Source organism: Sinocyclocheilus rhinocerous, unplaced genomic scaffold (genome assembly GCF_001515625.1).
Source record: "Sinocyclocheilus rhinocerous isolate Xijiao unplaced genomic scaffold, SAMN03320098_v1.1 scaffold252, whole genome shotgun sequence".
Lineage (NCBI taxonomy): Eukaryota > Metazoa > Chordata > Actinopteri > Cypriniformes > Cyprinidae > Sinocyclocheilus > Sinocyclocheilus rhinocerous.
The window spans coordinates 372,847-395,495 of record NW_015625591.1 but is presented as its reverse complement, the minus strand read 5'-3'; the positions used below and the strand labels follow the sequence as shown (position 1 = coordinate 395,495).

Genomic DNA, 22,649 nt, shown 5'->3' with positions numbered 1-22,649 from the left:
GTATAATGGAAGTGAATAGGAATCTGAGAGTAAAAAAAACATACACAAACCAAACCAAATTAAACCCTGCGGCTCGTGAGTCGTGACGATACACTGATGTGTAAAGACACGAAACGATCGGCCTGTGCAAGAAACTGAACAGTGTTTATAGCGTTTTTTACCTCTGATTCACCGCAATGTCCGAACTGTCTCAATTCCAGTTATTACCACCACCTATCTCTCAAATGGGTAATGATGTGCGATCTGACATTATCAAGTAGGCTATATCACCAAATCACACACAGAGTTCACGCATGTTGATTTATTTGTCTATTAAAACTTTGTCTTAAGACCTCAATGTATCGTCACGAGCCGCAGGGTTTAATTTGGTTTTGTTTGTGTATGTTTTTTGACTCTCAAAGCCGTGATTCCCATTCACTTCCATTATATGACTGACAGACTGCAACGGTTTGAGTTAAAAATCTTCGTTTGTGTTCTACTGAAGAAACAAAGTCACCTACATCTTGGATGCCCTGGGGGTAAGCACATAAACATTTTTGGGTGAACTATCCCTTTAAGGAACACTCATCTAAAGCCGACCTTTAAAGCATATGCACTTTAATGCAATGTAACCTGCAGAATAACATTAGGTTGTGTTAAAGGACTAAACATACAGTCGTATAAACATATTTTCCAGTGGCTGTGGTATTTAAATTACACAGTGCATTGCAATAACAGTGTCTGTGACAGAAACACAGTCATTACTTTTGAAAGTAAATGTTACAGTTCTTGCAAAACTCTTACCATTTGGCCAAGATGCTCCAGTGCTTAAAAACTGAAGAAGATAAAGAAAGAGAGGGAGCAAACCAGCATGGTATCCACACTTAGGGGACATCCATATCCCTGCGCTCACAGCCAGCTGGCCTGAGGGAAAGAGCATTCTTCTGCCAATACTTCTGTTGTGTCAAATGAGCTCCTGCAACATGAGGCCAGTGATTAGAACCCCCCAGTCTCTCTGTCTTTCCTCTCCCACTCTCTCTCTCTTCTCTCTCAGACAGTTTATCTTACTCTCTTCCTCAATTTACAGTCTGTTGCAGTTTCACTGCTCAACTGTTGCAGTGACGTAAGAAGTTTGATACAGAGCAAGGGGAAACCTTTAACCCATTCTCCTATCCATGTCATGTTTGTAAATTTGCTAGACACATTTACTAAGCTACTTTGAAATATTCCTCTCAATAATGTTCTGTCAACAAACCAAATTGTTGCTGTAGCTGTAAATGTAAAAACCTCTAAATGTAGTTTCTAGAGAAGTGTAGAGGAGAATTTAATAATAATAATTTTGGTTATAATTTATGTGCTGACAAAGCACTTTTGGGAGAATATATATATATATATATATATATATGCATAGGCACCATTTTACTGGTCAAGCAGATAATAGGATGTGGAGAGGTATTATCGAATGACTGACTCTGAGAACTCTCTATCATTTGCTCTCTCTCTCTCTCGCTCTCCCTCATCTGTTTTTCCATTTGCCTGATAAGTTTGGATTATTTTCTTTACATGTAGACTTTCAGCCTTCTGCTGCAACTTTCGCTTTTGATATGAGATAAATATTTGTTTTTCTCTAAGGTGGGTGTTACAAAGACAGATGTGGGTTATTTCCTCAGTTGATAGAACGGTTGAGCAGGACAGACTAAAGAGGAAAACATTTTCCCCGTTTGTTTTGAGTTTCCATGGAAACCGAGTTTTCATGTTCTTAACTGTTCCCAAATACACTCATTATGTCTGAATGAAAAGAAAACCCCCTGCTCTTATGACTGTGATTAACAAACTTGTCACAAGACAAAAGGAACAAACACATTATAACACTGAAAAAAAAGCTTTTTAATTATCCTGCTGGTAAACAACAGTTGATCTCACCTATCAATATGTATAATTAGACGGGTAGTGTATAACAATACTTTTGTTCAAAATAAGATCTCAATATCTCTGCAATTGCTTTCCAGCTTATTTTTATTACTGCATTTTTCCACCCTCTCTACACCATACAGTATCAATTTTCCAAATAAACCCTCCTCAAATTGTTTTTCATTCTCTCCAAATCCGCACCCAAATCCATATACCACTACAGCTGTGCATGTTTATGATTGTGAGCATATTGAAAACAAATTCTAAGATGTTTATGTCCTCAGAATGTTTAGCAGTTTTACAACTATATGTCATATTGAAGTATAGCATCAATGAAACAACGAAACTTGTGTCCAACAGCAGGCAAATATATGTGTATAATACATTTACGAAAACTATCTACATGTTTTTGTTTGTTTTGTTAGGGGTTGTCAGAGATGTTTTACATGCAACTCTGAGATTTAATTTGTTTCAGCTGTGGCAGCTACATATAAACAAAATTCCACAGAAAGGACAGTGTCTAAAACATATTTTCAAAGAAACATCTCTTCCCAGACTGAGTGTTTCTCTTGGACAAATATTAATGAATCGCGTTGACAGTTTAAAAGGGCATTTGAACGATTGTTTCGATTATCACAAACTTTTTGTTCTGTTCAGGGGTAGTCACACTCTATCAACGTCTAAGCTATATTGGATTATATCCTTACACAGCAGGGTATGATAGCATGAGACTCTAATCACTTATTAAAACTTAGACTTGCCTCTGGATGTTTTGAGTTAGTCAACTACCAAATAAGAAACATTCAAGAACCGTTGCTGATGGTGTGTTCTACTTAGCATCTCTTGCTCGAGGGAAGTCTGAAGGGAAAAATGGCTCCTCTCTAAAATATCCATGGACATTCTGGACAAAGTTTGTTAAAATGTGCATTTCCAATGAGAAGGAACATCGAGGTAACAGACACTTCGGTACTTTGCCACTTTGGCACACACTCTGTTTGGCTCTGCAACATTTATTCACTATATTTTAATGTTTCTCCTTTTTATACCACCTGCGTCACTATTCTTGGTTGCATTCACAAAGTAAAAAATGAATGGATCATTAAATGCATTTAAATAGATCAGAATGGACAATGGAGTGAAGTGCCTGCATAACGTGAGCTTTTGTGTACAAAAAGTAGAAGTAATAGTTAATATATGACAAATTGCTTTGTTTGTAAGAACCTTCGGAAAAAAAGTATAGGTTTTTTTTAGATTAAAAGAGATTCGGTTTTTTTTTGTTTTTGTTTTTAGATTAGTTTTTTAGATTGCCAAAATCACCTACAATAAGGCTTCTTACTCTTATTATTTGCTTTGCTAAATCACAATTAGAATACCTGTCTAAGTGATTAGTATGATTCTTCTGGTTATGTTTGAGCCGGCCCAGTAATTAAGCAGCCTGTAGCAGACAAACAGTCTTTTTAAATTTTTATTAACGTTTATTTTTGAGTTCTTGTCAGTCAGGGGTCTTTCTTTCTTCGACAGAACAAGCATCTGGCTACAAAAGTGGACATTCCACATAGGCTGCTGCACTGATCTCAATGATATCCTGCAGTGAGCCGAAGCTGCCTCCAGATCAACCTTCCTCATTCTACTGGACTTGTCTGATGCATTTCAAGCTAATGACATAGAGCTCATACAACATGACAAAACTTGTTCTCAAAGACCAGCTCACAGTCTCTGTACCAATCTCCTTTCAGACAAATTGGCCAGGATTAAAAGAACAACACCTGTAACCCAACCTAGCAAAGACCCCTTGTCAACCCTTCCAGCCATAAAACATGACAACATCTCCATACAGAAATGCTTAATTGTTTTTCTTAGACCTTCTAGCAACTTCAGCACATTTCAGTGCAGACTTGTTATCTGCACTGAATAGGTATAGGTTTTTACAGATGAACTGCTGTTAGTGTATATTCACTAAATAAATATGTTCTAAACATTTCATGTATTTCAAAAACACTTTTTTTTTTCAGAACTCCACAGAAGTAACATAACTATAACTAACTAATAACTTAGCAATTCATCAATTCAAGATCTCCGAGATGCTGCTGTAACAAACATGGCAGCTGACGACTACTTGATCATTTTCGGTTCTTTGTCATTTTGCATTATTTGATGTTTGATTCATCTTGGGTTCCTTTTTAAGTCAGGGTTCCCTTGCGCATTTATGAACATGTGCACTCTTATAAAATGGTGCTTATTGAGGAAACACTAAAATATAGTAAAAGTGAAAGTGACGTGACCGAGTATGGTGTCCCATACTCAGAATTTGTGCTCTGCATTTAACCCATCCAAGTGCGCAGTGTACACACACAGTAGTGAAAAAACACACACTGTGAAGATTTTGCTGTGGCACCCGGGGAGCAATTTGGGGTTTGCCATTATGTCATGACTACCCTATAGATTTAAATGGATATATTTAAATGGAATGTTAGATGTTAGACATTGTACTGCATGTTATCTTGCTTATTGTGCCCAAGAGCTTAATTTAAGTCCACATGTCTTACTAACAAGAGACTGTGCTTCTAACCACAGGTTGAGAACTGTAGTTCCAACCACGTAAGTTTGCGATGCTGTTTGGAAATGTCTGTTTGAACTATGGTATTTGGGAAACACAGAATAGTTGAACAATGTCAGTTTCAAAGGAACTTGAGACCATAGTTGGCTAATGATGCTTTTTGGAAACACAGTTCATGGTCTGGCTTTGATCCACTATAGCAACATCCCATTTTGGGGACCACCAAACTAGTATCTTGCACTCAAACCACAACATATCCCAGTCTTCTCAGCAGGTGTGCATTCAGGTGAAGAGCGACAGAATTGTGGCAGGGGCAGGATTTAGGCACAACACCTGTAGCTTTTTCATGCTCCTGGCCAGACATTTTGGGAACATGGGCTGACCAGCTGTATTTTTGGCAGTGTATTCAAGTAATAAGTAACAAGTCAAAACAGAATGACAGTAGGATCTGCTCACACATGACAAAACAACCCATAATGTTGTGATATTACCACACCAAACCAATTTTTAACAAATGAATGTCATTGTTGAAAAAAAAAGCATTATTTAAAGGTGAATTTTTAAATGTGCTATATAAATAAATGCTATGTCGCTGGTGTGCCATGAATTCTCTCGCTGTAGTGGCTGTGTTGGATTTCCCAAACTGTGGTGTGAAAGCTGCAGATCATTGCAGTTTGTTTCATGACTCCAGTAGGGACTGATTGTTTGGATGTTTTATTTTTCCTTTCAAACTCTGTGTGTTTGGGCTGTCTGGTGGATCGCATACATACCAATCCATATCACTCTGGATTATCATGTCGACTCAGACTCAATAATGTTGTGTCTGTTGTATGTACATTGTAAATGTTTATTATATTATCTGATTTGCTTGTTTTGTTTAGATGTATCCTTTTGTTTATGCTTGTTAAAATGCCTTGAGCACTGGCTGAAAGTACTATAGAAAGTGAACATTATTACAGTAATAGTAGTAATGCTGCACTCAAGTGCACCTTCAAGTGACGTCACACATTCAAGCCGGAAGTAGCCTAAACAAAAGAATTATATTGAACAATAAACCCACATAACTATCTGTATTCAAAATGATGAAAAATGTCTACTTCTATGACTTATTTATACATATCACAACTAAACTTCTTTGTTACATAAAGCACACTGTGAAAGTTGAGTGATTCACTTTACACCATTCACCACAGGCTTGCTTTCCAACTTGTATCATCTAGAATTCTGAGTCTCCCACTTGTAGATATGACTTTGCTTGGTCGTTCGTGTTCAAGCAATTATAACCCACTTCATATAAAAAAGAAGAATTGCCTTTTTTTTTCATAGGCTATATGACCTTCAGTGCATGTGAGCATATCAGCTTAATTATATAAGTGCTGTTTTCTGTGTGTAAAACATTTTAATCAGCAAAAGTTACTGAGTGCGCCTTTAAAGGGATAGTTCACCTTCAGTTGCTTTTTTTTTTTTTCATACTATGGAAGTCAATGGAGGCCTGCAACTGAATGTGAACTATCCCTTTAAGTAACAACCGGCCCGCCAACTAATCACGCCATGTAACTGATAGGTCGCCAGAGACCTCAGTCTAAGACTTTAACTTACTATGCAAATAAATGCTACTGTTGAGAAGGTTGTAAATATATCAAATCCGAATAGTTTCCTGTGCATTTACCAGAAAAGTCTAAACATCCTCGTCTAACATTTTCGTCATTCGCATTCCACCTGGAGAAATATGAAACCACATTTGTCAAGTCTCACAGTCTGATTATGGTCACATGGTTCGCGCCCATGCGATTGGAGCTATACTGAACGCTGGAAGAGTTTGGGAGGAGAGGCAGGGAACGCATAGGAGAGGAGAATTCATAATGATTATATTTCAGCCATAGAAGACTCATATAAGAAGAGGTAAATGGAAGCGAAGTGGACTAAAATGCGTTTTGAAATCATGAATGCTGGCAAGGTTAAATTATGCGCGTCACTTTGTATGTGGCTTGGAATAGTTACCTGGATAGGAAATGTGAAGTTACATCTTTGGTCTGTATTTGTCCAACAATCCACTGAACGAGACGTTGTATTTTCTGTTTTAAACGAGCAGGTAAATTTTTCTAAAAGACACGCGCCGGAGAACGCAGGATTGCGCGATGGAAAAACTTTCAATATTCGCTCCCCGGTCATTCGGAATAACGTGATTGAGCACCGGGTCTTCTGGAGCGCGTGGCTGGACAGTCTCTCCACTCGTGTTTTTGGCGTGGAACACGAGAGGAAGTGGAGAGAGCAGGTCCGGGACGCTCGGGTGGTTGTACTGGAAGCGGGCTGCGGCAGACCCACAAACCGTCTCGCGACCTTCGCCGACGGCACGAGAGCGTGCGTGCGATACGGCATCGACGCGGATCAAGTGCTGGGCGAAACGCTCTCGTATTATCTAGCGGAACTGCTTGGGATTTCCAACCTTCCGCCCTTGGCGCTTTCCAAACTGAACCTGTCCAGTGAGCAGTGGGCAAGTGTGCGAGGAAATATTGAGGCGTCAGAATGGTCGCCAAATGCCATTGTGTCTCTCACTGAGTTCATCCCAAACGTCACTGGAGTGTTTATTCCATTACATTTGCGGAAGCAACAAGGAGGAGGTCTGCAACTCTCTGCTGAGACAATATCCAACATGACTGTAACATATCTGGTTGAATTAATGCAGTGGAGTGATCTAATCATATTTGATTATTTAACAGCCAACTTTGATCGAATTGTCAGTCACATTTTCAGTCTCCAGTGGGACGCACGCGTGATGGAGAGGACCACTAATAACCTTCTCAAAACAATCAATGGACATTTGCTTTTTATTGATAACGAGGCAGGGCTTGTTCACGGATACAGAGTGCTTGACCTCTGGGAGCGATATCACAGACTACTGCTGAGTTCCTCGTGTATATTTCGGAGAAGTACAGTCCGGCGCATATCTGAGATGAAGCGCTCCGGTAACAGCGCGAAGCTGCTGTATGAACTGTACCGCGCGAGGGAACCGTTGGCGCGCGAGCTGAGCTCTCTTTCTGAAGAGCACGCGCTTACATTGCAGTACAGGATTGATGTCGTTTACAAACATATTAAGCAGTGCACAGAAATCATGTAGACATTTGCGAGCTCAGGGGTTTCTATTTGTAGGTGCTACACGTTGGTCTATAAATGCATTGCATTAATTAATTATATAGAATTAATGAATAACGTGATAGAATAGGGATATTCACAAAAGGATTTTTTTTTTTTTCATACTATGGAAGTCAATGGAGGCCTGCAACTGAATGTGAACTATCCCTTTAAGTAACAACCGGCCCGCCAACTAATCACGCCATGTAACTGATAGGTCGCCAGAGACCTCAGTCTAAGACTTTAACTTACTATGCAAATAAATGCTACTGTTGAGAAGGTTGTAAATATATCAAATCCGAATAGTTTCCTGTGCATTTACCAGAAAAGTCTAAACATCCTCGTCTAACATTTTCGTCATTCGCATTCCACCTGGAGAAATATGAAACCACATTTGTCAAGTCTCACAGTCTGATTATGGTCACATGGTTCGCGCCCATGCGATTGGAGCTATACTGAACGCTGGAAGAGTTTGGGAGGAGAGGCAGGGAACGCATAGGAGAGGAGAATTCATAATGATTATATTTCAGCCATAGAAGACTCATGTAAGAAGAGGTAAATGGAAAGCGAAGTGGACTAAAATGCATTTTGAAATCATGAATGCTGGCAAGGTTAAATTATGCGCGTCACTTTGTATGTGGCTTGGAATAGTTACCTGGATAGGAAATGTGAAGTTACATCTTTGGTCTATATTTGTCCAACAATCCACTGAACGAGACGTTGTATTTTCTGTTTTAAACGAGCAGGTAAATTTTTCTAAAAGACACGCGCCGGAGAACGCAGGATTGCGCGATGGAAAAACTTTCAATATTCGCTCCCCGGTCATTCGGAATAACGTGATTGAGCACCGGGTCTTCTGGAGCGCGTGGCTGGACAGTCTCTCCACTCGTGTTTTTGGCGTGGAACACGAGAGGAAGTGGAGAGAGCAGGTCCGGGACGCTCGGGTGGTTGTACTGGAAGCGGGCTGCGGCAGACCCACAAACCGTCTCGCGACCTTCGCCGACGGCACGAGAGCGTGCGTGCGATACGGCATCGACGCGGATCAAGTGCTGGGCGAAACGCTCTCGTATTATCTAGCGGAACTGCTTGGGATTTCCAACCTTCCGCCCTTGGCGCTTTCCAAACTGAACCTGTCCAGTGAGCAGTGGGCAAGTGTGCGAGGAAATATTGAGGCGTCAGAATGGTCGCCAAATGCCATTGTGTCTCTCACTGAGTTCATCCCAAACGTCACTGGAGTGTTTATTCCATTACATTTGCGGAAGCAACAAGGAGGAGGTCTGCAACTCTCTGCTGAGACAATATCCAACATGACTGTAACATATCTGGTTGAATTAATGCAGTGGAGTGATCTAATCATATTTGATTATTTAACAGCCAACTTTGATCGAATTGTCAGTCACATTTTCAGTCTCCAATGGGACGCACGCGTGATGGAGAGGACCACTAATAATCTTCTCAAAACAATCAATGGACATTTGCTTTTTATTGATAACGAGGCAGGGCTTGTTCACGGATACAGAGTGCTTGACCTCTGGGAGCGATATCACAGACTACTGCTGAGTTCCTCGTGTATATTTCGGAGAAGTACAGTCCGGCGCATATCTGAGATGAAGCGCTCCGGTAACAGCGCGAAGCTGCTGTATGAACTGTACCGCGCGAGGGAACCGTTGGCGCGCGAGCTGAGCTCTCTTTCTGAAGAGCACGCGCTTACATTGCAGTACAGGATTGATGTCGTTTACAAACATATTAAGCAGTGCACAGAAATCATGTAGACATTTGCGAGCTCAGGGGTTTCTATTTGTAGGTGCTACACGTTGGTCTATAAATGCATTGCATTAATTAATTATATAGAATTAATGAATAACGTGATAGAATAGGGATATTCACAAAAGGATGTTATTGTTTAGTCTATGGGTTGAATCATTCCACCTCTCCTGCTGCATCACCTGGTGGTGCAGTATGGACCCTTCTAAGTGGCCAAAAAATAAAAAAAGACCTTAAACCAGCTAAAGCCAGTGTACTGGTTTCACAGGCTGCTCTTTTGGCTGGTTTTAGAAGAATTTGGGGCACTTTTTGGGCCAGACGGGGAGACCAGCTTTCAAACGGGTTGAGCACCAGTTTGGGCAGGCAGCAAGCTGGTTTAAGATAAATAACCAATAATAAAGAGTTGGTGGATCTTACAGTCAAAATAAAAAATAAAAATAAAATACATGTTTCCCTTCATTTCTTAGCCTGTGTGATATGTTAGCTGTGTTATTATGGTTTTGATGATTAGGGGAAACCGGGGAGCGTTGTAGCTAAATTTATTCTTTTTTTTTCTTCTTCACACTGTCTCAAATTTACATATGTCCTAAATTTTGGATGCATCACATCTTTTATGCTATTTATTTATCCCTAAACTGTGTAAATGAATGTCAAGTGTAGAGTGCTGTTGTTACACCACCACACTACCGGGGTGAGTTGTAACACGCGTAACGTAAACGTACCTGTTAATTTATTTTAGTAATTTTTCATAAATGTCGGTCTACACTATATTCAATTTTGTGCAATATTTGTAGGTCCAATAGAAGTAAATTGCAACCCTCCCCATCTGTTCAGCCATGATGCTTCTCATTTCTATAACATGTAGATATAGCATTGGTTGAATATAGGCCTGACAGAATGATTTATGACTGTCCAATGCAGCTTATTATGAATGCTGAGACAGCAATGTGGTTTTTTTTATACTTTATCAGTAATATTGATCTCTTTGACTGATATACTCTATGAAACCCTTCCTGAAATACAATTACATGCATTATTTCCCTAGTTCAGAATTATGCTTTATTAGTGTATTTGCCCACATTTATATTGGCAGAGTCAGCAAAAAAAAAAAAAAAAGAAATCTAATATTTTTATTTATATTATTAAAAATGTCAATGTTCAGTTCCATAATCAGATGTGATGGAGGCAGGGTGAACTGTCATTAAATGTTAAAGTGAAATCTTTGAGCACACTTTCATGAGAGCATGACTTTGGCATCTCATCAAAAGTTGTAGAAATGCTCATTTAAAATGCAATATACAGCTTTAGTCACGTGGAAGAAATACTATTTCATGAGAATTGAGAGAGGGACTTGAATGAAACAAATATGGTAGAACAGAAGGCTCCATTCCTGCATTTCCCCGCATGCAGACTCTCAGACCTTTCATGGCCTGTGGTGAGGGGTATTTGGTTTCAAAGGAATTTGCAGCTTTCATTAACATCACTCATAGCCTCTTTAAGATATTTTATCATGACTGCTTAGGGATCAGGAACACTAACAACAAAGTGAGCTTTTTAAATACTTTTCTATGCCACATATATATTAAATAATTCATGTTGGTATAGGAGTCCTATAGCTTATATACAGTAGAGGGAGCAGCAGAAGTGATTAAGTGGAGATCAGAGGTTAAGCAGAGGGGAATGTTTATACCAGATCAGCCACCTGCCCAATCAGTCACTTTCCATGTCAAACACACCCTTCAACCATAGCTAAATATGTTTACTCTTACAGTTTGCGGATCATAAACTATATCAGTAAGTCTACTATACTGAAACTCTAACTGTAGGATGCTGGTGTTGTGTGCAGCATAGTAGCTTTTGAAGTCATTGTTTTTTTTATATATATATTTTTTATTCAACAAGGGTGCATTAAATTGATCAAAAGTGACAGTGAAGACATACTATTACAAAAGATTTCTATTTCAAATAAATGCTGTTCTTCTGAACTTTCTATTAATCAAAGAATCCTGAAAAAAATCAAATCCCATGGTTTCCACAAAAATGTTAAGCAGCACAACTGTTTTCAAAATAGATCATAAGCGTTTGTATTCCCAACTCTAAACATGACGCTCAAAAAGTCGTTCCAAAAGGAAGTTCTTCTGTATTTGAAGCAAGGCTGTAGGCATTATGTAATGGCCTCAGAGACCAGGCCTTATTCTGTTTTTCAAAGGTCTGTGGTTTTGTGTACTGCTGTAGCTTTTTATTTTACAGTGATATATGGAGCAGCTTGTAGACTATATGGGCTTTTTTTTTTTTTTTTTTAAATTTTCCAAACTTCAACAAAAATGAAACCAATTCCCTGTTGTTAGGGTGTCAAGTATGGTTAAAATATTAACCCATTTCCCCCCTCTATGGAACACAAATAATTTACTCAGCCTCCACACAAACAGCTTTCCCCTCTCTGTACGCCACTAGCACTGATGGAACCAAATAGAATCCATCTATAATAATGACAAATACATGGAGCCGAGTGCAAGTGTGAGAAGTTTGAGTTGGATCACCATCTATCAGAACAGACGTGAGAGTTGCAGAATGGCAAAGTGGGTGTAAGCGTGAACTTATGGAGAATTTAATCACTCTGTTTTTCAGACTTTTCACAACCTTGGCACATGAATGTATTGTGCATTAGTGGAAAGCTGTACATAAAATAGATTTGTCCTCATTATTTTGCCAGTAAAATGTATTTTTGTGTCTCTTGCCTGTTATAGTAAGGATTTCGAGAGAAATACTTGCTCATGAATGCACTATTTGTTGAAGTAAATCTACTCATGCACACAAACACATGTACACACATGCAATTCATGAGTTGCTATGGAAGAACAGAGGCGAGGCCAAAGCACTCCGTAGCAGACTGGCAGTAATTGCCATTTCTCCCTCTCTCTCCCCAGGCCCTATTTTGCTACCACACTGAGGAAAACGGAAGAGCCATAAAAATAAATAGGAGAATGGCACACAGCACATTCCTTCCCCTGTGTTTCCCTCCACTGATCTCAAAGCACATTGAGCACAGAGGAAAAATGGCTCTTTCACGAGCCCCTACCAGCTCCAAGACACCACTTCCTACTACATCTTAATGGTTCAGAAAAGGTGAAGTCATCCCTTTTGTCAAAAGTAAAGTAATGGCCTCATCCACATAGTCTCACTCACAGAGCTCTACACATAAGCCCTGGTATTCTTTCATAATACGTTCTTACTATAAAGAGAGACTTCATTTGTATACTGAAAGAGATTTTTTTTACATTGCTGTTCTAAAGTTTTACATGTTTTTGAAATAAGTGTATTCTGCTCACCAAGGCTGCATTTCTTAATTAAATAATTGAAGGTATAAAATAGTAAAAACAACAAAAATGTGAAATATTATTACAATTTAAAATAATTGTTTTCTATTTTAATATATTTTAAAATGTAATTTATTCCTGTGATGGCAAAGCTGAATTTTCAGCAGAGATTACTCGAATTTTCAGTGTCACATGATCATTCAGAAATCATTCTAATTGATTCTTATTATTATCAATGTTGAAAGCAGTTGTGCTGATTAATACATTTGTGGAAACTGTATGAAACTTTTTTTTTAGGATTCTATGATGAATAGGATGTTCAAAAGAACATATTTGTTAGAAATGTAATGATTTTTCTCTTTAAAGAATAAACATAAGTTAACACCTATTTATAAGTTTTACACATATGTTTAAACATATATATACAAATCATTTCCTGGAACAACATTCCTATCAACCAATCAGAATTAAGGGATAACTTTTCAGGAAATATCTGTTTTAGGCTTATGATCAGGGTTAGGTGCTTCTACACCCTTGTTAATCAGCTATCATTTCACACTGTTTTTTAGGAATGAATTATGGGTAGGGTTAGGTTTAAGGGTAGGGATTGGGTTAAGTCTATATTTTTGGACAGTTATGTTGATCCAGGATCAACAAAAGATGTTGATCCAGGAACATGTCTTACTTGGCAAAATCACGGCGACCGCAAATTCAGCCACCAGGTGGCAGTCTGTTATAACAAAGTGGACTCCTGCAGGCCACCATTGGTGTACCACTCTGCCAGAAAGTAAACAAAAAAACAAAGATCATTTTAAAGATTTTTGCTTTGAAAATGGGGGAGCTTATCTTATTCATCTGTGAACCGCTCCATTACGTATGCAGGCAGACGAATGTTATCTCATTACTGCTGTCTGTCCGTGCATCAAATGTGTAGAATGTGATACGGTGCATGTTGAGATGGAAATTTAGATTATGGCATTGTGTATATTCAAAATATCAAATAAAGGTGAGTCTTAAAGGGACAGTTCACCCCAGAATGAAAATTCTGGCATCACTTACTCATCCTCATGTTGAATGCATAAGATTTTTTCTTCTGTTGAACACATAAAATAAGATATTTTGAAGGATATTTCAACTGTTTTTGTCTAAACAATGAAAGTCAGTGGGGTTCAAAACAACACTGGACCCCACTGACATTCATTGATTGGACAAAAAAATAACTTCTTTTATGTTCCACAGAGGAAAGTCAGTCATGCAGGTTTGGAACAACATGAGGCTGAGTAAATTTTTATAGAATTTTCATTTCTAGGTGAACTATCCCTATAAATTTGTGTTTGTGTTGTTCTCTTACTGCTGTTGAAGTCAGTGTTATTTTAGTATAATTTAGTAGATGTTATTTAGTTTTAACATTTTGAATTATCTCTTATTTTTATGTTCGGTTTTTATTTAAATTTTAGCTTAATCTTTAGTAACTTTGCTGCAGTGTGCTTTTGTCATTTTTATATTTTTATATATATATTTCTAAACAGTTTTCATTCTTTTTTATTTTTTATTTATATTTATTTAATATATTTGTTTTTGTTTATTTCAGCTATAGAACTTATTTCAGTTATGTGCCAAGGCAATATTTCTAATTCTTGTAATATTTATATTTAATTATTTCAGCTTTATTTCATTTAACAGCAAATGTTTTTAATAGTTTTAGGTCTTAGTTGATGATAACAATGCTGGTTCAAGCATCAGGAAACAAGATACATATGAGACTAAGGTGATGTACAAAATTGTCTGAGCTCTTTCTTTAGATTCTCGACTGTATCTTGTTGTTTTCTTGTTCAACATTGCTTGAAACATTAGTGGATACTTCAGTTTTAGTTTGAAACCAGTGTCTTTATATTCCCATGACAGCAGGCTGTTAATGCAGTGCCTCACGCTAATATTAGGCAGGCATGCTCACTCAGTCTCACTCATTGTGTTCTTGCCTCCATCCAAAAGCTTGAAAGTTTTTTTTGCTTCTCTATTCCTTAATCAAATCCCCCTTTACACCCGTCACACACCCAGCCTCAGGCTCCAGAAACGCACAGAGCGGGAGGCAGCACGTCCCTATTCAGACACACACCGCCATCCACAAAAGCGCCAACAACCCACAGCCCATCCATCACACTGACACCCCCAACTCCCCAATCCTCAGCCACCCTTTCCCCAAAACAAGAGAGGGTTTTGGGGTAGCACACACTCCAAACACCTTCACATGGAATCCGAACCGCCCGGCCCGCGGCTCCCTTTTGTCCTGCCCCGGCCGGGCCCCCTGCACAATGTAACCGGGCAGGAACAGAGAAAAAAAGGGAGTGTCTGGGCTGAGGCACTGGACCTGCCCTCACCAGCCCTCTTCTCTCTGGTCACCAGCAGCATCTCTTGTGTGAGGCTCTCAGAGGGGTTGGTAAGGCCTGCCCCCCATTGCGCTGATACCACAACAATAAACTGGTGTCCATTCACAGTCAGAGTGGCTGTCCTTTGCTGCATCCAAAAATGTCCACAAAAGTGATGCATTGATGTTGAAGAGTCTTAGTTTTGGCTTCTTTTGACAGTGTCTTAGACTTAGAAGAAAAGTACTTTTCTTACCACGGTGTGAAAGTTATTGTGCTTCTGTCCCACTTGAGTCAGTGCTTTTTTGGCACTCTATCAAATTTATGATTACTATTGAAATTTGAGACACAGACAAGGTAAGACGGCTATTCAACAGAAAACATAATTCAGTTTTATTATTCCAGTTCCTTTTTTGTGGTTTAAGCACACAATAACTGAAACCCTGCTAGCATTAACTACACTTAGTAGTTATTAAACTGCTAATAAACTACACTTAAATGTGGACATGTTATTTCAACCCTTAAAATGACTTTTTAGTGCAACATAGTGAAGCCAGGTTGATTTGGTCATATTAAAAACATAATATTTAATATACACTACCATTCAAAAGTTTGGGGTCGGTGATATTTTTAACTGTTTTTGAAAGAAATCTCTTATGCTCACTAAGGCTGCTTATATTTGTTCAAAATACAATAAAAACACTAATATTGTGAAGTATTATTGCAATTTCAAAAAAACTGTTTTCTATATTAATATATTCTAAAATGTAATGTATTCCTGTGATGGCAAAGCTGAATTTTTTTAGAAGCCATTACTCCAGTCTTTCCTTCAGAAATCATTCTAATATGCTGATTTGCTGCTCAAGAAACATTTCTTCATTTCTTATTATTAGCAATCTTGAAAACAGTCATGCTGCTTAATATTTTTGGCAATATTTTTTGTCATTCTTTGATGAATAGAAAAGAACATAATTTTATTTGAAATTGATTTTTTCTGTAACAATGTAAAAATCTTTACTGTCACTTTTAACCAATTCAATGCACCCAAAATCCAATGCAAAAAATAATAATTTTAGTATATAATACATTCATATAATATTTAATATATAATACAGTAAATATGCTTTTATATTTAATATAAAATAATTGCAGTATGTATTATTTTGGCCTCACTGACATACGTACAATAATGCACAATTAAGATGTTAATTTATCTCTCTACACTCTGGAACCTCTGCTATAGGCCTAGTTGTAAATTTTTTTTAGTCCCTCCTATTTCGTAACACAGGGCTCCCTGTTGCTAAAGTGCCATTCAAAGGCAGCAGTGTGGAATGCAGGGATTCCGCCAGCCTCATGCCCTTTCCTGAGCGGGCATGTGCCACTCAGACAGCAGGGGCCACAACCTCAAATTACACTGCATCCCAATACAAGAACCCTGCTGTGCAGGGAGGAGTGCAGATAGAATAGTGGCACACACTTGCATTAGCGGGGCTGTTTGCAATTCAGTGTTTGTGTGAGGGTAAAAACTGAGAGGCTGTATGATTGGCTGGTAGGGAAATCTAGCTTGGCCTCTTTCATGACCACTCTGATAAAGCTTTCTTCAGGATTTGCTATGGTTGTCTTGTCCTGCTGCAGCTGTCCTTTAGGAGACAGCCAGCGCTGTGAAAAGAACTGGCCTTGAGGGACCAGAGGTAAAGCAGGGTTGATGGTCTTATATTATTCAGCATTGTAGAGCATGACGCCTCTCATTAACTAATATTATTTAGTGGAGCGAGCGCAAAAGATAAAGTGATTTCAGTTGTGATGAATGCATAAAGAAGAAAAGAGAGAGTGAAAGGAGGAGAGGGAGTAATAATTTTTCCTTTTCTCTCTTTCTCTCTTTTTGTTGTCAACTTTTTTATGAATAAAAATGATTGAGTGAGAAAGTGTGGACAGAGTCATTTAACTTAAGTACATATCAGAAATGATTTCTACCTCTGCTCAGAAAAGCAGTATGTAGATATTTACTTTTATCCAAATGCTTTACTATATTTCATATTTTGTTTTGTTTTTCATATCACGCACACACACACACACACACACACACACACATAATATGAATATACACACATTATATTAATTACCCATATATATGTTAATTATTATGTTCATTAATAAATTGAACTTATGCACTGCCATTATGTTACCAGTTAAACATAATAAGCGAAATGAGTGCTCAAATTCACAGTTGTTAAGTGAACCAGTGTTTTCCATCATTACCATTACTATTTTGCTATGCTATTGCGTTTTGAATATTGTATTGACAAATCAAAATCCAAGACCGGAACTATCCGTTTTGTAATAAAAGAATCAATGGGGATATCTTTTAGTCGCATTGTTCAGACTGGTTGTGTGCGTTTTGTAGCTAAAATGAATAACATTTGTAGTGCGTGTTGAGAAACGACATTTGTATGTGGTGTCTCTGTGCATGTGTGTCTGTGATGGAGGTCATAGTCCAGGGCAGGCATTGAACTGGAATGGCCTGCAGGGATACATGTTGCTAGGCAAAGTGCACTGGCTCAGTTGGAGTTGAACGCACAATGCAGTAAGGCCCATTGGTCCTGATGATAATAAATGAGGTGCCAGTGCATCTGTGGTCTTCCAGAGCTCAGAGAGCTTAACACCGTCCACGCCGTCTGCCATTATGAATTTAATTCATTAGAAGTCAGGCTTTTATTACTTCAGGGAATTACAAACAATGGAATGACATTTGAAATAGCCAGATATTTCTTCATTTAGTGAGATCATTTTAAATGCTTTATGTTCCAGATAAATTTAAGGAAACTTTTTTGTCATGATGTATTTGGCAAAATATTGCAAAGTAACAAGTGTGACTGGCTTGTGGTGACACTGAGAGAGTGTAACTATGCATCTAAGTCTCAGAACAGCTCAAGTAAGCATGCATTTGTGTATAAAGAGTGTGTATTTTAACCTAAACTCACAATCTAGCTCAGTTGAATAGTTTCATCATTGGTTGTAGCAGGAAAGGCCTAGACTGCAAATGTGTGGACTGATTCTGGAACCATTGACATGGTTGGATCTCTCAGGGCCAATCGTGTTGCCCCTGGCATGGTTGATTTTAACGGTATCCGCGGCATGTCGTCCTCAGGGGAAAAAGTCAACCCTCTTGAGTGCTGTAAACCATAGACTAATCTCAGCGGCCTACTGTCAGGGGTCACACTGGCCGCACGCTAGGGTCATCTCATGACCTCTTTCCCTCTGGCCAAGCCTAAGGTGCCTTTCACTCCAAACAGCGTTGTAATTATCTCCTTATTGCAGGAGCTCTGAGGCCTGATGAGAGAGAGTTTCAAGAGGGCTTGTCAAAGATGAGAGGCTTTAGACGCGTAATTCTCATCTCTCATTAGTTGTGGCCCCTCTCTCTCCAGCCCATGGGCACACAAAGAGCCTCTGCTCCCCCAGCTGAGAAGGGCTTCACCAGGGACAAAAGGGAGTCCCTTAGTTCCTGACTGGAGGACAGGCCAGGCCAGGAGGTGGAACAGCAGGGCCTATTCCAGCTTAATCCCAGGACTACGGTATAGAGACATGACTTGTGGACTGAAATCCTCCTCTCAGGGACTTGGAATCCTCTTATTGGAGTCACAGTAGTCTTTAGGGATAATGTACTCCCAATAGCCACTACTGACTGAGCACTTGCTGGGAGACAGCATCAAGACCACAGGATGCATTGAGTGCGGGATGAAAAGCATGTTAGGCTTCGCTAGGGCACTTCCTTTCATCCTCTGGGTCACAAAATAATGGTTTTTGGCTGGCAGGTTAAGAGTCTAAACTTAAAAATGGCTGAAGGAAAGAGTAAAGTCTAATGTGTTATCAACACTTTCACAAAAGTGAATGGTCTATTGCTTGTCATTCAGCACATTGTGGCTATATTTATATTAACAGACTTAACTAGCCTGTGTTCTTCATCATGAGCGTGAGTTCTGTTGTAAACCAAAACAGTGACAATCAACATCCTGTTCAGGAATTTTATTTGTAGTAGATGAGAGATTCTAAGGAAAGTAAAACGGGTTTGTTTGCAATCTAGATAAAATCCCTGATAGATTCTGTACGGCTATGTGTATAATTAAAATAGACGCTTGTTCGGTCATGTTCTGTCCCTGTACTACACATATACACTGTTCATAATGTGGTCTTGTCCTCAGTAAAGGCATATAATTTTGCTAACATTTCTAGAACATTTGTATAACCATGGAAAAACCTTCCCGAACATTTAAAAAAGGCTCACAGAACTTTCTGAAATAGTGTTTCCATAACTGAAATATTAGGAAAATATTCTGGAATTTTGAAGTTCCAATGCATGATGCCATCCCGCAAGAACTGCTAAAACCCACAGTCCTTCTTCATCCCGTGCCTGGCTATGGTTCCTCAACTGAACGTTTTCTCATGCTAATCAGGTTCTTTGTAGTTGAAGGGATTTGCTCTGTGGAACCTTTGTCCCCAGTCCAACAAAGAGCCCCCCCAAAGTCAAGCCCACTGCCATGCTGACACGAAGATTCGCTGTTTTGGGGAGCACGTCCCCAGCTCTATTCATACTGAGCACACCCATCAAATCTCCCTCAAAAAATCACTGATCACTAATGAACTTTCGCAAACTTTATCAAATGCATATCTCCTTCCTTTCTGAGACATCAGAGATGTTGCTCAATTTCATATACTTTTCCTCAAAGCCTAATTGCATCCTCCCAAATGAACTACTTTCATTTAAAAAAACAATGAAAAAAAAAAATCCATAAACACATTTGGAGGAAGGAAAGATATATAACAAACTATATAACAAAGTTTTTTCTTCCCATATAGGCAGTGAAAAGGAACTACTGAAAGACAATAACTGGTGCATGAACTGTTTTTTTGGGGGGCCTTGCAGTGTCAAAGACTATATTACTTTTCTAAACAGAGGACATTCAGTAGGCTTTTTGCCTGCTTCTCTCTTTGTGTAGTAATTGGGTTATTGGTGTATGAGCATTATAAAGATGCATAGACAAAGTGCGAAGGAGGAGTTAGGTAGGGGGACATCTAAACAAAGAGACCTTTCCTTTTACCGTTTCTAATTGGCCACCCATGGCCTTTTGCTATTCACCTTTCACATTTTCAATCCAAAAGCCAGAAGGAAAAAGAAGGTATTTATATGCTGAGAACTCGGGCTACTAAGTAGAAGAGTATTTACAAACACATCTGACTTTTCTTTTTATATTAATATATTTATATAAAAAAAATATTTTTATATTTTATATTAATTTATATTAACCTTTTTTTTACAGTTTCTTAATACAGCTGTCAGCCCAGTATATTCAAATCATATATATTTTATACAATAGCCCATAAATTAAGTACCTGATACAGAAGTTACAGCATTATTTTCAGTGTTTCAAAGGGATCAAACACTTCTGACATTTTTTCAAAGTTTCAGAATAATGCAGAGAAATTATTGGATTATTCTTTTCTCTTGAAAATGCCCATGTGACCCTTATATATACCATCACTCTTTGCTTTCAAGCTTCCTCTGAGCAGCTTGGGAAAGATGTGAGAAAGATGATCTAATTATTTCATTTACTAATTAGCACCCATGGAATCTCACCCCAGCGTTGGCCTGCCCTGCCCGACCCCTTGAAAGTCAGTCTGTGTTAAAGGCCATTTTTATTTCTTTACCCAAAGAAGACAAAGGTAATTTGATTGCCAGACCCTTTCCATATGCTTGCAGACCTGTGCGGTCAACCAAAGCCCCCAGAGACCCAGTTGGGTTGTTTCACTCAACCCTTACAAAGTGTCAGCCCCCCAGTCCCAAACAAAAAAGTAAAAGCAAACACATTGAATCTAGTTAAAGAGAGAATGAGGCAAACAAACACAAAGAGGGGAATCAACTGACCCGCAAAAAATGCTCTCAAATACAACTGGTCTTCAAACGGTCAGGGAAAGGCTGTATCTGTTCTGCACTGGAGGGCTGGTGAAGGAAGATAAGAAATTGAATTGATAATAGAAAAAAAAACAATGATTTTGGACTAAAGCTTGACTTTTGTCTTATCACCTCCATAATAGTCAGGCATTGAATTAACACGGGCAGATGGCAAGGAGATTACAGCCATTTGAATATATAAAGAACTGCTTCTTAAATACAATAATGAAATAGAAATGTGATTCGCATTGAAGACTGATAGGGAAAGCCTCCCTTGCTTTATAGCCAAACGGACTGAGGCCTGTTTCTACCAGAGCAATCTGTATTTCAAACTGAAATGCTGCCCAGTGCAGCTCAGTAAGAGTGCCGTTTTAAATGAACCTCAAGAAGGAGCGCACGTGTGGTTATGTGACACCAGCGCATAAATGAACCTGCATTGTCCTGGCAGATCATTGCCTCGTAGACTCATTAAACCTCCCCACCAACTCTGACTACAAGGAAGCACAGCATCCTCTTTACCAAAGAGCCACAGGGCCCGGGGTACTGGTTTAAACCAAACAAGGACACCATTACTCTTCACAATACTCTGAATGGGCCAGCGGGGAGAAGGGCAGTCTGGCTGAAACTGGGGAATGTTTAATTAAACTTTGGAAAAACTTGGAAGTGCATCTAGACCAAATGACCCTCCAGCTGAAAAGAGGGATTAGGCCAGTGGAGAGAGAGCAAGTTCATTAGAGGAGCGCAGGCACAGGAATTGCACTTATAAGAGAAGGCCGCTGGTGTAATTGTGTTTCACAACTGTAGGCATTCGCTTGCACACACTAATTATGATAGGAGAGAAAAATATTTATTTTGGGAGCAAATTTTTACTACTTTTATGAGGAGACATACTTAAACACTGTGAAAGCCCTAATAATAATAATAATATATATATATATATATATATACATATACACCGATCAGGCATAACATTATGACAACTGTCAGGTGAAGTGAATAACATTGATTATCTCTTCATCATCCTGTTAGTGTGTGGGATAAATTAGACAGCAAGGGAACATTTTGTCCTCAAAGTTGATGTGTTAGAAGCAGTAAAAATGGGCAAGTATAAGGGTTTGAGCGAGTTTGACAAGGGCCAAATTGTGATGGCTAGACGACTGGGTCAGAGCATCTCCAAAACTGCAGCTCTTGTGGGGTGTTCCTGGTCTGCAGTGGTCAGTATCTATCAAAAGAGGTCCAAGGAAGGAACAGTGGGGAACCAGTGACAGGGTCATGGGCGGCCAAGGCTCATTGATGCACGTGGGGAGCGAAGGCTGGCACGTGTGGTCTGATCCAACAGACGAGCTACTGTAGCTCAAAATTGCTTAAGAAGTTAATGCTGGTTCTGATGAAAAGGTGTAAGAATACACAGTTTGTTGCGTATGGGGCTGCATAGCCGCAGACCAGTCAGGGTGTCCATGCTGACCCCTGTCCACCGTAAAAAGCGCCAACAGTGGGCACGTGAGCATCAGAATTGGACCACGGAGCAATGGAAAAAGGTGGCCTGGTCTGATGAATCACATTTCTTTTACATCACGTGGATGGCCATTACCTGGGGAGCACATGGCACCAGGATGCACTATAGGAAGAAGGCAAGCCAGCAGAGGCAGCACAACAACGAGTTTGAGGTGTTGACTTGG

The 22,649-nt window shown here is 39.1% G+C and overlaps 2 protein-coding genes and 1 pseudogene across 2 annotated transcripts; 2 read left to right on the top strand and 1 right to left on the bottom strand.

Annotated features, from left to right (window-relative positions):
* LOC107757887 (inactive serine protease PAMR1-like) overlaps nt 1-919 on the bottom strand; it is an 8,057-nt pseudogene extending 7,138 nt beyond the window's left edge.
* Nucleotides 920-6,374: 5,455 nt separating this feature from the next.
* Nucleotides 6,375-7,635, top strand: LOC107757968 (four-jointed box protein 1-like). Its single transcript, XM_016575580.1, has one exon. The coding sequence runs from the start codon at nt 6,375-6,377 to the stop codon at nt 7,563-7,565; it is 1,191 nt and encodes a 396-aa protein (XP_016431066.1). The 3' UTR covers nt 7,566-7,635.
* Nucleotides 7,636-8,160: 525 nt separating this feature from the next.
* On the top strand, nt 8,161-9,704 carry LOC107757956 (four-jointed box protein 1-like). Its single transcript, XM_016575571.1, has one exon. It carries the CDS (start codon nt 8,161-8,163, stop codon nt 9,349-9,351), a length of 1,191 nt encoding a protein of 396 aa, XP_016431057.1. The 3' UTR covers nt 9,352-9,704.
* Nucleotides 9,705-22,649: the final 12,945 nt, after the last annotated feature.

Bases quoted from the DNA above. Each gene is read 5' to 3' on its own strand.
- LOC107757968 (XM_016575580.1), top strand. From the start codon at position 6,375: ATGCGTTTTGAAATCATGAATGCTGGCAAGGTTAAATTATGCGCGTCA.
- LOC107757956 (XM_016575571.1), top strand. From the start codon at position 8,161: ATGCATTTTGAAATCATGAATGCTGGCAAGGTTAAATTATGCGCGTCA.